The sequence below is a fragment of the Tamandua tetradactyla genome, chromosome X (assembly GCF_023851605.1).
Source record: "Tamandua tetradactyla isolate mTamTet1 chromosome X, mTamTet1.pri, whole genome shotgun sequence".
NCBI classification, from domain to species: Eukaryota; Metazoa; Chordata; class Mammalia; order Pilosa; family Myrmecophagidae; genus Tamandua; species Tamandua tetradactyla.
Window position 1 is genome coordinate 92,469,148 of NC_135353.1, and position 14,719 is coordinate 92,483,866.

Here is a 14,719-nt window from a genome sequence, read left to right on the forward strand (position 1 = left end):
CCTAAGATCAGGAACAAGACAAGGATGTCCACTACCACCACTATTATTCAACATTGTGTTGGAGGTTCTAGCCAGAGCAATTAGACAAGAAAAAGAAATATAAGGCATTAAAATTGGAAAGGAAGAAGTAAAACTATCACTGTTTGCAGACGATATGATACTATACGTCAAAAACCCGGAAAAATCCACAACAAAACTACTAGAGCTAATAAATGAGTACAGCAAAGTGGCAGGTTACAAGATCAACATTCAAAAATCTGTAGCATTTCTATACACTAGTAATGAACAAGCTGAGGGGGAATCAAGAAACGAATCCCATTTACAATTGCAACTAAAAGAATAAAATACCTAGGAATAAATTTAACTAAAGAGACAAAAAACCTATATAAAGAAAACTACAAAAAACTGCTAAAAGAAATCACAGAAGACCTAAATAGATGGAAGGGCATACCGTGTTCATGGATTGGAAGACTAAATATAGCTAAGATGTCAATCCTACCTAAATTGATTTACAGATTCAATGCAATACCAATCAAAATCCCAACAACTTATTTTTCAGAAATAGAAAAACCAATAAGCAAATTTATCTGGAAGGGCAGGGTGCCCCGAATTGCTAAAAACATCTTGAGGAAAAAAAACGAAGCTGGAGGTCTCGCGCTGCCTGACTTTAAGGCATATTATGAAGCCACAGTGGTCAAAACAGCATGGTATTGGCATAAAGATAGATATATCGACCAATGGAATCGAATAGAGTGCTCAGATATAGACCCTCTCATCTATGGACATTTGATCTTTGATAAGGCAGTCAAGCCAACTCACCTGGGACAGAACAGTCTCTTCAATAAATGGTGCCTAGAGAACTGGATATCCATATGCAAAAGAATGAAAGAAGACCCATATCTCACACCCTATACAAAAGTTAACTCAAAATGGATCAAAGATCTAAACATTAGGTCTAAGACCATAAAATAGTTAGAGGAAAATGTATGGAGATAGCTTATGAAACTTACAATTGGAGGCGGTTTTATGGACCTTAAACCTAAAGCAAGAGCACTGAAGAAGGAAATAAATAAATGGGAACTCCTCAAAATTAAACACTTTTGTGCATCAAAGAACTTCATCAAGAAAGTAGGAAGACAGCTTACACAATGGGAGACAATATTTGGAAATGACATATCAGATAAAGGTCTAGAATCCAGAATTTATAAAGAGATTGTTCAACTCAACAACAAAAAGACAGCCAACCCAATTACAAAATGGGAAAAAGACTTGAACAGACACCTATCAGAAGAGGAAATACAATGGCCAAAAGGCACATGAAGAGATGCTCAATGTCCCTGGCCGTTAGAGAAATACAAATCAAAACCACAATGAGATATCATCTCACACCCACCAGAATGGCCATTATCAACAAAATAGAAAATGACAAGTGCTGGAGAGGATGCGGAGAAAGAGGCACACTTATCCACTGTTGGTGGGAATGTCAAAGGGTGCAACCACTGTGGAGGGCAGTTTGGCGGTTCCTCAAAAAGCTGAATATAGAATTGCCATATGACCCAGCAATACCATTGCTCGGAATCTACTCAAAGGACTTAAGGGCAAAGACACAAACGGACATTTGCACACCAATGTTTATAGCAGCGTTATTTACAATTGCAAAGAGATGGAAACAGCCAAAATGTCCATCAACAGACGAGTGGCTAAACAAACTGTGGTATATACATACAATGGAATCTTATGCAGCTTTAAGACAGGATAAACTTATGAAGCATGTAATAACATGGATGGACCTAGAGAACATTATGCTGAGTGAGTCTAGCCAAAAACTAAAAGACAAATACTGTATGGTCCCACTGATATGAACTGACATTTGAGAATAAACTTGGAATATGTCATTGGTAACAGAGTCCAGCAGGAGTTAGAAACAGGGTAAGATAATGGGTAATTGGAGCGGAAGGGATACAGACTGTGCAACAGGACTAGATACAAAAACTCAAAAATGGACAGCACAATAATACCTAATTGTAAAGTAATCATGTTAAAACACTGAATGAGGCTGCATCTGAGCTATAGGTTTTTGTTTTGTTTTGTTTTGTTTTTTTACTATTATTATTACTTTAATTTTTTTCTCTATATTAACATTCTATAAATTTTTCTGTTGTGTTGCTAGTTCTTCTAAACCGATGCAAATGTACTAAGAAACGATGATCATGCATCTATGTGATGATGTTAAGAATTACTGATTGCATATGTAGAATAGTATGATTTCTAAATGAAAATGAAGCAGCAACCAAATACCTTTCCTAATATAGGGGCTGACACGGAATCTAGAAATCATAAAACAAAAGTTTACAATTTCTATGGAACTATAATATTTAAGCATAATAGAGTAGCACTACAAATAAAGTAGTCAAATCCATTTGGAGAGTATTTGTTGTATATATACTGCAAGTAATGTAATATCCAGAATACACAATGAACTAAAATTAATAAGAATAAAAAGAAGCTAATTAAAATCGTATTAAGTCACAAGAACAGGCAGTTTTCAAAGGAGAAAAAAACACAAACAACAATGTTATTCACAAAATGACTAAGATAAGCTAATTAGATGACATTTTAGCCTCACTGGGGAAAAGATAAATTGCTCGCATCCAGGTTTGGCAATTGCATATTCAGTTTCGTACTTACACAGTTTAAATGTGGATGTTTATTACTGAATCTTTTCTTGAGCCATCAATTCTGATTGTACTGATTTGTGAAATTTATAAGCATATCCTCTGCCACATTTACTACAAAAGTGATTAATAAGAAAAACTAAACTTTCATCAGCACATAGACAAATCAAAGAGCATACATATTTTAATATGAAATAAAATAATGTAAGTATATTAATAAGAAATGTTACTATAAATAAAAATCAATTTGCAAAATGAGAAAAAAAAACAAATGGAGGAAATTATCACTGAAAATTTCCCAACTCTTTTGAAATACTTAAAATTACAGATCAAAGAAGTGCAGCGTACCCCAAACAGAATAGATCCAAACAGACGTACTACAAGACACTTACTAATCAGAATGTCAGATGTCAAAAAGAAAGACAGAATTTTGAAAGCAGCAAGAGAAAACCAATCCATCATATACAAGGGAAGCCAAAAAAGACTATGCACAGATTTCTCAGCAGAAACTATGGAGGTGAAGCAACAGTGGTATGATATGTTTATGATAATAAGAGAAAAAAACTGCAAGCCAAGAATTCTATATCCAACAAAACTGTCCTTCAAAAATGAGGGGGAAATTAAAACATTTTCAGGCAAAAATTCACTGAGAGAATTTGTGACCAAGAGACCAGTTCTGCAAGAAATACTAAAGGGAGCACTAGGGACAGATAGGAAAAGACAGTAGAGAGAAGTGTGGAGAAGAGGGTAGAAATGAAGACTATCAGTAAAGATAAAAGGAAGAAAAATTAGATATGACATGTAAAATCCAAAAGGAAAAATGGTAGGAGAAAATACTGCCCTTACAGTAATAGCACTAAATGTTAATGGATTAAACTCCCTCAGCAAAAGACACAGACTGGCAGAATGGAAAAAACAGGACCCACCTATATGTGCCTAAAGGAGACACATTTTAGACCCAAGGATAAACATAGGTTGAAAGTGAAAAGTTGGGGAAAGATATTTCATGCAAACAGCAATCAGAAAAGAGCAAAAGTAGCTATATTAATACCCAACAAATTAGACTTCAAATGTAAAACAATTGAAAGAGAGAAAGAAGGACACTATGCATTAATAAAAGGAGCAGTTAAACAAGAAGTCATAACAATCATAAATATTCATGCATCAAGACAGAGTGCGCAAAAATACATGCAAGAAACACAGAAAAGAGAAATAGACACATCAACAGTAATAGCTGAAGACTTCAATTCACCACTCTCATCAATGGACAGAACATCTAGACAGAGGATCAGTAAAGAAATAGAGAATGTGAATAATAAAATAAATGAACTAGACTTGACAGACATTTATAGAATATTACCCCACAACAGTAGGATACACTGTTTTTTGAAGGGCTCATGAATCATTCTCAAGGATAGACTATATACTGGGTCACAAAGCAGGTTTCAATAAATTGAAAAAGACTGAAATTATACAAAACACTTTCTCGGATCATAAAAGAATGAAGGTGGAAATGAATAATAGGCAGAATGCTAGAAAACTCACAAATATATGTAGGCTCAAAAACACACTCTTCAATAACCAGTGGGTGAAGGAAGAAATTAGAAGAGAAATCAGTAAATATCTTGAGGCAAAATGAAAATGAAAACATATCAAAATTTATGGGATGCAACAAAGGCAGTGCTAAGAGGGAAATTTATGCCCTAAATACCTATACCAAAAAAGAAGAAAGAGCAAAATATGAGGGCTTAACTGTTCACTTGGACGAACTAGACAAAGAACAGCAAACTAATCCAAAAGCAAGCAAAAGGCAAGAAATAATGAAGATTAGAGCAGAAATAAATGAAATTGAGAACACGAGAACAATCAAGAAAATCAACAAAACCAGAAGTTGGTTCTATGAGAAGATCAATAAGATTGATGGACCCTTAGCAAGGCTGACAAAAAGAAGAAGAGAGAGAATGTAAATAAACAAAATAAAAAATGGAAAATGAAACATAACCACTGACCCCACAAAAATAAAGGAGGTAATGAGAGGATATCATGAACAATATTATGCTAATAAACAACATTAAGCTTATAAACTAGCTAATCAACTGGACAACTTCTTAGAAAGGCATGAACAACCAACATTGACTCAAGAAGAAATAGATGACCTCAATAAACCAATCACAAGTAAAGAAATTGAATTAGTCATTAAGAAGCTAACAAAAGAGAAAAGTCCAGGACCAGTTACCTTCACATGTGAATTCCACCAAATATTTATGAAAGAATTAGAGGGTTAGACAACATGGCGGCTAAGCAAGGTGCGCAATTTAGTTCATCCTCCAGAACACCTACTAAATAACTAGAAAGAGTACAGAACATCTCCTGGGGCCACGTCAGTGAGTGGACACACAGCGTACCTCAGTCTGGAGCAGCTAGACTGGCTGCGAGCACCCCCCAGAACTGTAAGTTCACCAAGTTGTGGTGGCTAGCATCCCTCCCCCACAGACTGCTCACCAGAGGGGAAAGGAAGGGGACTTTACCAGCAGCAGGGGCTGAGCACAACTAAGCTCCAATTGTGGAATTAATTCACAAATTCTCACTACTAAAAATAGGCCCCGAGCTCAGCTGAACCTGGTCAAAGCAGAGGTTGCTCATTTTTGCCCAGGCGCCAAGGGGGCAGGGCTGACAGAAAAAGAAACAGAGTTTTTTGAGGCTGTGTTTCTACAAAGTCTTGACTGCCTTTGGATACAGTGGCAGGACTTCTCAGGCTGCAACTGCCCCAGGCATAAGCAGAAACAAGCTTGTTTGAGAACTTTTCTGGAGAATGTGCCTTTCCCAGGGGAGGGATGAAGCCCAACTCAGGTGGATTCCCTCCCTCAAGGAATTCAGACCCCAGGGCTTGGTAATTTGAAGCCATTAAAACCAGCCTACAATCTCTCCTCTGTCTCCACCATGCCCCCAGCAGGGAGAGTCTGCCAGAGTTAAAGGTACTGCATCATCTAATGCTGGTGGGACCTGCAGGTAGACAAGCGCCACATACTGGGCAGGATAAGAAAAACAGTGTCCAGAGACTTCACAGGGAAGTCGTTTAACCTGCTGGGTCTCACCCTCAGGGAAAACTGATGCAGGTGACTCTTTCCTCCTGACAGAAGGTCAGTTTGGTCTGGGAAAATCCGGCTGGGGCCTATAATATCTAAGCAGACCCTCCTTTCCCCCCCTCCTACGGTGGGGGGAAAGGTACCATACAGGCAGGGCAAGAAACAGAAAAACAAGAACTGAAAATTTCTCCTGTTAAACAAACCTAAGCTAGAGGTCCAGAAAAAGCTGAACTGGAGATCAAAGAACAGACAGACAGACAACAAATTCATCCAGCAAGAAAACCCTAGGTAAAAGAAGTGAAAACAACCTCCAGAATAAACTAATTAAGGTAATTAAATGCCTATACACCAGCAAAAAATAAAAAATCACACTAGGAAAATTGAAGATATGGCCCAGTCAAAGGAACAAATCAACAATTCAAATGAGATACAGGAGTTTAAACAATTCAGAATAAACGAACAGACATGGAAAACCTCATCAAAAATCAAATCAATGAATTGAGGGGGGGGTGGCCCATAAAGCTAAAAGTACCCTGAGGAAAAAAAATGAGTTCGGAGGTCTCATGCTACCTGACTTCAAGGCATATTATGAAGCTACAGTGGTAAAAACAACATGGTAATGGCATAAAGATAGATATACTGACCAATGGAATAGAATAGAGTGTTCAGGTATAGACCCTCTCATCTATGGACAACTGATCTTTGATAAGGCAGCCAAGCCAACTCATCTGGGACAGAAGCGTCTCCTCAATAAATTGTGCCTAGAGAATTGGATATCCATATGCAAAAGAATGAAAGAGGACCCATATCTCACACCCTATACAAAAATTAACTCAAAATGGACCAAAGACCTAAACATTAGATCTAAGACCATAAAACTGTTAGAAGAAAATGTAGGGAAATATCTTATAAATCTTATGCTAGGAGGTGGTTTCCTAGACCTTACATCCAAAGCAAGAGCAGTGAAGAAAGAAATAAATAAATGGTAACTCCTCAAAATTAAACACTTTTGTGCATCAAAGAACTTTGTCAAGAAAGTAAAGAGACAGCCTACACAATGGGAGACAATATTTGGAAACGATATATCAGATAAAGGTCTAGTATGCAGAATTTATAAAGAGATTGTTCAACTCAACAACAAAAAGACAGCCAACCCAATTACAAAATGGGAAAAAGACTTGAACAGACACTTCTCAGAAGAGGAAATACAAATGGCCAAAAGGCACATGAAAAGATGCTCACCTTCCCTGGCTATTAGGGAAATGTATATCAAAACCACAATGAGAGGGCGGGCCACGTTGGCTCAGCAGGCAAGGACGCTTGCCTGCCATGCCAGAGAACCCGGGTTCGATTCCTGGTGCCTGTCCATGTTAAAAAAAAAAAAAAAAAAACCACAATGAGATATCATCTCACACCCACCAGAATGGCCATTATCAATAAAACAGAAAATGACAAGTGTTGGAGAGGATGTGGAGAAAGAGGCACACTTATCCAGTGTTGGTGGGAACGTCAAATGGTAGAGCCACTGTGGAAGGCAGTTTGGCATTTCCTCAAAAAGCTAAATACAGAATTTCAATATGATGCGGAAATACCACTGCTAAGTATCTACTCAGAGGACATGAGGGGAAGGACACAAATGGACATTTGCACACCAATGTTTATAGCAGCATTATTTACAATTGCACAGAGATGGAAACAGCCAAAATGTCCATCAACAGAGGAGTGGCTAAACAAACTGTGGTATATACATACGATGGAATATTATGCAGCTTTAAGACAGAATAAAGTTATGAAGTATGTAACAACATGGATGGACCTTGAGGACATTATGCTGAGGGAGATTAACCAGAAACAAAAGGACAAATACTGTATGGTCTCACTGATATAAACTGACATTAGTGAATAAACTTGGAGAATTTCGTTGGCAACACAGATCATGAGGACATAGAAACAGGGTAAGATATTGGGTAATTGGAGCTGAAGGGATACAGATTATGCAACAGGACTGAATGTAAAAACTCAGAAATGAACAGCACAATGCTACCTAACTGTAATACAATGATGTTAAAATACTGAATGAAACTGAATGTGAGAATGATAGAGGGAGGAGGGCTGGGGGCACAAATGAAATCAGAAAGAAAGATAGACGTTAAAGATTGAGACAGTATAATCTAGGAATGCTTAGAGTGTATAATGATAGTGACAAAATATACAAATTTTAAAAATGTTTTTGCATGAGGAAGAACAAAGGAATGTCATTACTGCAGGGTGCTGAAAATAGATGGCAATTAATATTTTAAAATTTTAAGTTATGTGTGAGACTAAACCAAAAAATGTTTATTTGGTACAAAATTTATATTTTGACCAGTGCATTTCCTAATATAACTTATGTAGACAGCTTAATTGAACACCATAAGCACACGGAACCTTGAGTAGGACATGAGATTTTGTTGGTTTGTCCAGAGTGATGCCCCAATAAATCCCAGAGTGATTTGAACAGAGAATAAAAAAGTATTTGCAAAGTCCCCTTCAGGGAATGGTGAGGAAGGGGGAAAATTCAACTTCCCCAAGTTGAATTCTTGATTTTCTCACAAGCAGTGTGGACAATCAAAGCTATTCGCTGAGCCCCCAGTCTTGGGGTTTGTTCATATGAAACTCAACCCCGCAAAGGACAGGTCAAGCCTACTTAAAATTAGGCCTAAGAGTCACCCCAAGGGAACCTCTTTTGTTGTTCAGATGTGGTCTTTCTCTCCAGCCAACACAACAAGCAAACTCACCACCCTCCCCTGTCTACATGAGACATGACTCCCAGGGGTGTGGACCTTCCTGGCAATGTAGGACAGAAATCGTACAATGAGCTGAGACTTTGCATCAAGGGATTGAGAAAACCCCTAGAATGAGCTGACACCCAGCATCAAAGGATTGAGAAAACTTTCTCGACCAACAGGGGGAAGAGTGAAATGAGACAAAGTGTCAGTGGCTGAGATTCCAAACAGAGTCGAGAGGTTATCCTAGAAGTTATTCATACTCATTAAGTAGATATCATCTTGTTATTCAAGATGTAATGGAGAGGCTGGAGGAATTGCCTGAAAATGTAGAGCTGTGTTCCAGTAGCCATGTTTCTTTAAGATGATTGCATAATGATAGCGCTTTCACAATGTGACTGTGTGATTATTAAAACCTTGTGTCTGATGCTCCTTTTATCTACCTTGTCAACAGACGAGCAGAACATATGGAATAAAAATAAATAATAGGGGGAACAAATGTTAAAATAAATTAACTTTGAAATGCTAATGATCAATGAAAGGGAGGGGTAAGGGGTATGGTATGTATAAATTTTTTTCTGTTTTCATTTTATTTCTTTTTCTGAATAGAAATGTTCCAAGAAATGATGATGATGATGAATATGCAACTATTTGATGATATTGTGAATTATTGATTATATATGTAGAACAGAATGATCAGAAGTTAAAAAATAACTAAAAATAGTATACCAACCAAAAAAAAAGGAATTTCCTAGAAGAAGTTTAGACAACAGCATTTGACTTCACGTATTTCCAGAGTTACTTACTTCAATGTGATGTACACCATTCACTTTTCCAATCTGCTGCTCTATGGTACAAGCACAGGAACTACATGTCATCCCCTCGACAGAGATGGTGATAGAATTCACACCCATACTTTTATCCATTTTTATTTCTTCTTTACATTCCTGTTAGAAACAATATAAGCATTATTTTCATCCATGGAAATTTCCCTTCCTCTACGTCCTCTCCATGACTGAACTCAATTGAAAATATTCTAGTAAAAAAATGTGTTCAGCATTCTTTTCTACTTGCTTGGTAAAAAGTTTTCTTCACCTTAGATAAGGTAAAGAACGTTGTTTCTATGGCTGTGCTATTTAAGAACTGACAATTACAAAACATGAATTATAAAAATAATTAGCAGTTCTATTCTGATAACTAATATTATAAAATATTACTACATTAACATTTTCATGTAGACACAAAGAAGAGATAATCCAGAATTCCAAAAACCTTATGATGGCCAACAAAGCTCTACACATTTTGCCCCACCTACCCCCATCAACTTTCCTTCTCAAGCCTCCCTCTCAGTACCAGTCACAATGGTCACCTGGATGTTCCTCATGCCAGGTTGACTCCCATCTCATGACCTTTGCTTTAGATAGTCCCTTGATTTGGAACTTTCTTCCTTCAAATACCTTATTGTCTCCTTCAAGACTTCCTCTTCTCCTTCAAATCTTGGCACAAATCTCACCCTCTTAATAAGACTAAGTTGAGCACCCTGTTTAAAATTGCAACACTGACATTTGAAAGGATTGTGTACCCTAGAAAAGCCATGTTTTAATCCTGATCCATCTTGTGGAAGCAGCCCTTTCTTTTAATCCCTATTCAGAACTTTAGGCTTGAGACTTGATTAGGTCATCTCCACAGAGATGTGACTCGCCCAATTGTAGGTATTAACTTTTGATTAGAGGGAAATGTGACTCCACCCATTCAGGGTGGGTCATGATTAGTTTATTGGAATCCCTTAAAAGAGGAAGCATTTTGGAGAGAACAACAGAGCTACGAGAGAGCCATGAGAACCAAGCAAGCCCACATAATCAGAGACCTTTGGAGACGAAGAAGGAAAACGTCCCAGGGGGAGCTTCATGAAAGAAGCCCAGAGAGGAAGCAAGTAGACACCACCCTGTTCACCACGTGTCTTTCCAGTTGAGAGAGAAACTGTGAACTTCATCAGCCTTTCTTGAATGAAGGTAATCTCTTGTTGGGGCCTTAATTCAGACATTTTTTATAGACTTGCTTTAATTTCGACATTTTCATTACCTTAGAACTGTAAACTTGCAACTTAATAAATTCCCCTTTTTAAAAGTCATTCTGTTTCTGCAATATCACATTCCAGCAGCTAGCAAATTACAACAGCAACCTACACTCTTTTCACACACACTCTGATTTCCCCACCTCTGCTCTATTTGTTCCTTTTTCCATAGATCATACTGCCTTCTAACATACTCCATATTTTACACTTCTTTATGTTTATTGCTTATGGTCTTCTTTCCTGTAATGATTTTAAAACATGTCCACAAATTCTTTGTGACTCCTTCTTTCACAAGAGCTGGAATTTAATTCCCGTCCCTTGAGTGTGGGCTGGACTTAAATGACTTGCTTCCAACAAACCTAAATGTTTTTGTAGAATATGGTAGAAGTGACAGTGTGACTTCCAGGACCAAGTTGTAAAGGGCACTGTAAAAAAAAAATAGGCATTCCCTCTCTCTAAACCAACTCCATAGGTGAGCTCACTGCTCTCCCCCCACCCCACTACATGGGATATGATGCCAGGGGATAAGCCTTGCCCTGGCATCATGGGAGTGAGAAAGCATTCTTGACGAAAAGGGGGGAAGATAAATGAAACAAAATAAAGTTTCAGTGGCTGAGAGCTATCAAATAGAGCCAAGAGGTCATTCTGGAGGTTATTCTTAAGCAGAATATACATATCCCCTTTCAGTTTTATGTTATATTGGAGTAGCCTGAGGGAAATACCTGAAATGCTTGAACCATAATCAAATAGCTTTGATTCCTGAAAATGATTGAATAACTATAGAGCTTTTAAGGTGTAATCATGTGATTGTGAAAACCTTGTGACTGACATTTCTCTTTATCCAGCATGCGGACAGAAGAGTAAGGGAAAAGAAAAAGACAAAAAAAAATAATAATGGGGGAGGGGGTATGGGATGTTTTGGGTGTCCTTTTACATTTTTATTTTTACTTTTATTCTTATTTTTATCTTTTTGGAGTAATGAAAATGTTCAAAAATTCATTGTGATGACAAATGCACAGCTATATGATTAATACTGTGAACAACTGTACAATTTAAATGATTACATGATATGTGAATATATAATATATCTCAATAAAATTGCATTAAAAAATAGGCATTGTGGGACTTCCGGGAAGATGGCCAGCTAGAGTAGGTCAAGATTAGCCCTGCTCCATAGAAAAGTGAGAGAACGGACAGGAGGGCAACTGAGACAGGGATTCGGAAGTGGGGCTGACCTGGGAGAGCCTTCTGCACCACATGTGGCAGCCCTGGTTGCAGAAGCCAAGGAACTGAGAGGAAGAAAGCTGGAGACTGGAGCAGAGGTGTAGAGTCACAGAGCCCGTGGGACTGCATGGACTAGAACGTGGAACTAGGAAGTAAACCAGGCCACGTTTCTTGGACGCGCTACCCGCACCAGCACAGCCCCGTCACCTGCAACTCACCCCACACCCCATGCACCTGAACCCCATCACCTGTTCCCCATTTCTGGCACTCCAAGCATCCCAACCCCACCAGGCCCCAGTACACGTACCTGCCCTACACGCCCACCCCAAGTGAAGCCCAACCCAACTCTCCTACAACCCTTCTGAATACTCCCCCTCCCTGTAACCTGCAGACTGTTGCCAGCACATAAATGCTGCGGGCACTAACCTCCATACCTAGGCCAACCCCACCACCTGCCCAGGGTCGCACCGTGACAACCTACCCTCCCTGAGCTCAGTGCATCCATTCATGGCACTCCCAGGCCCGTGCATGCACAGAGGCCCCCAATCACATCATTCAGCTCTGGGAACCACACTTTAGAGCAGTCTTAGAACCGCACATGTGCACGGCCCTCCCCTCTACGTGGCACATGACATTCAGGGGTGAAAGTCTCCCTGGTGACTTGGGAGATGACTCGCAGGGATAAATCCAGACCTGGTACATGGGATCAACAATTACATCCTGACAAAATGGGGGTAAAGGAGTGTAATTAATAAAGTATCAGTGGTAGAGAGAGTTCAAATAGAGTCGAGAGGCTACTCTGGAGTCTTAGGCAGACTTCAGGTAGACCTTGCTACTTCTCATAACCTGCCAACCCCCAATCAGGACCATTCCAGCCAAACCTAAAGAACACCTAGGACAATAAATAAGATTCCACAAGGGTTCCATGCATTAGAGTAACTTTCCAGAAATCTACAACCTCCAGATGGGTCCCTGGTCCAGATAAGTCCTGAAACCTAGTCCAGCCTCTCCAGAACATCAGATAGTTCCATCTCCCTACTCCATATCAGTGACAGAGCTTTCCAATATCAAAAATTTACAGTTGCCATAGCCCAAACAACCCCAATAAGAGGTATGGAAACATCAAAGGTGATGGTGGAATTATACATAGAAGATAGGACTTAAATGAATATGAATGCTGAATCATTAAATTGATATCTCTTGTAGTCTCCAGTATTTTAGAGCAGCTAAAATTGTGAAATTTAACCCATGTCAAAATTGTGAAATTTAACCCATGTCAAAATCTGAAACATGTTCTACAATAATCGTGGTGCTGTGCTTGGAAATTTATAGCTTTTTTGTATATATGTTGTTTTTCACAAGAAAAGAAGGGGAAAAAGTCAATTGTGATGATAAGAAAGTATTTAAGCCTTCTAGCCTCCTATATTCTGGAACAGCTAAAAGGAAAAATATGAGAGGATCGTATGGTAGCCCATGACAAACTCTGGGATCTGTCCTGTAACTACTTGTTGAAGAGTGCTTTGAAAAGTATTGCTTTTTTATTTCTTTGCTTTGTATATATATTATACTATGCAATAAAAAAAAGTAAAAAAAAATAGGCATTGTGACTGCATCCTTGAGCTCCTTCTTGAATCACTTCATCTGGAGAAAGCCCACCACCATGTTATGAGGACACTCAATCAGCTTTATGGAGATGTCCACATGGCAAAGAACTGAGGCTTCCTTTAATAACCAGGAAGAAACTGAAGCCTCCCATTATTACCAATACTAAATGAGTGAGTCATCTTGGATGGTGATCCTTTGGCCCAAGTTAAGCCTTTAAATGACTACAATCCCAGCTGACATATTGAATCAACCTTATGAGAGACCCGTAGCCAGAATCACCCAACTACACTAATCCCAAATTCCTGACCACAGAAACTTTGAGGTGGTAAATGTTTGTTGTTTTAAGTACTAAATTCTAGGGTAATCTGTAATATTGCAATAATTCATTCACTTACCCCACTACATTGGATACTTCATGAAGGCAGGAATCTTTGAATTGGGTTTTCATTTTTATTTTATTTTAATTTATTTAGCAGATATTAGAATGAAACACATGAAACTGTGATCAGTGTAGGTCAAAAAGATTTGAATATCAGAAATGTCAAATGGATCAACTTAAAATTCCACTGGAAACTGTGTTTTCATCTAATTAAGGGACGTGAGTGGATAAGTGATAAATGTGGGAGAAGAAACTTTGAATATACAGCCTTTTGTAACATTTGAATTTTGTACCATGAGAACATATATTATCTAGTAAAAAAACAAAAACAAAAAGCATTGTGGAATGAAATACTTAGAAAACATTAACATAGATGAAGGGGAATTAAATTTCACAGGTTAGAGGGTGTTTCTGAAGCACATGCCAGGCAAGGGCTGCGAAGTCTGGGTTCAGGTGCACACCCTGTCCACCTACGTGGCCCAGGTGGTTGCCAACAGTGGGCTGTGGCAAACAAACCAGAATCAGCTCTTTCCAAAGGACCCGGGCCATCCTAGATCCACACCCTGTGGAGATAGAGAGCTGCCCCATTGCACACTGACCAACACTCACTAGCTCCTTGGATTCTGCATTGTATCCACCATCTGGGTCTTGTTTCCTGAGTCAGTGGCATTGTGGTTGGTTAGAAAGAAATGAAAGAAAAGGAGCAATGTGAGTGGTTCCGTTTGGTCCTCTAACATGAAGGCCTGCTTGGCATTTGAGAGAGGAAAATACAACAAGAAAATCATGCTTTTTTTGGAGGAGGGTGAAGAAAATAAAACAAGGTCTTAAAGAAGTGTTATGATTTTTTTTTTAATTCTGCACTTTGGTAAGTGGTAGCAAAATAAACTAATCCAAAAGTTTGGTTTTTTTTT

The 14,719-nt window shown here is 38.5% G+C and overlaps 1 protein-coding gene across 4 annotated transcripts in view; it reads right to left on the reverse strand.

The window, feature by feature from the left end:
• Positions 1-14,719, reverse strand: part of ATP7A (ATPase copper transporting alpha) — a 320,386-nt gene that overhangs the window by 195,354 nt on the left and 110,313 nt on the right. For 3 of the 4 annotated variants that reach the window (XM_077144962.1, XM_077144964.1, XM_077144961.1), the window contains one exon: positions 9,333-9,473. The exons of the other annotated variant lie outside the window; for it this stretch is intronic. In XM_077144962.1, the coding sequence (XP_077001077.1) occupies positions 9,333-9,452 (120 nt within the window). In that variant the 5' untranslated portion in view covers positions 9,453-9,473. The remainder of the gene's footprint in view (positions 1-9,332; positions 9,474-14,719) is intronic. 4 annotated transcript variants of the gene reach the window in all.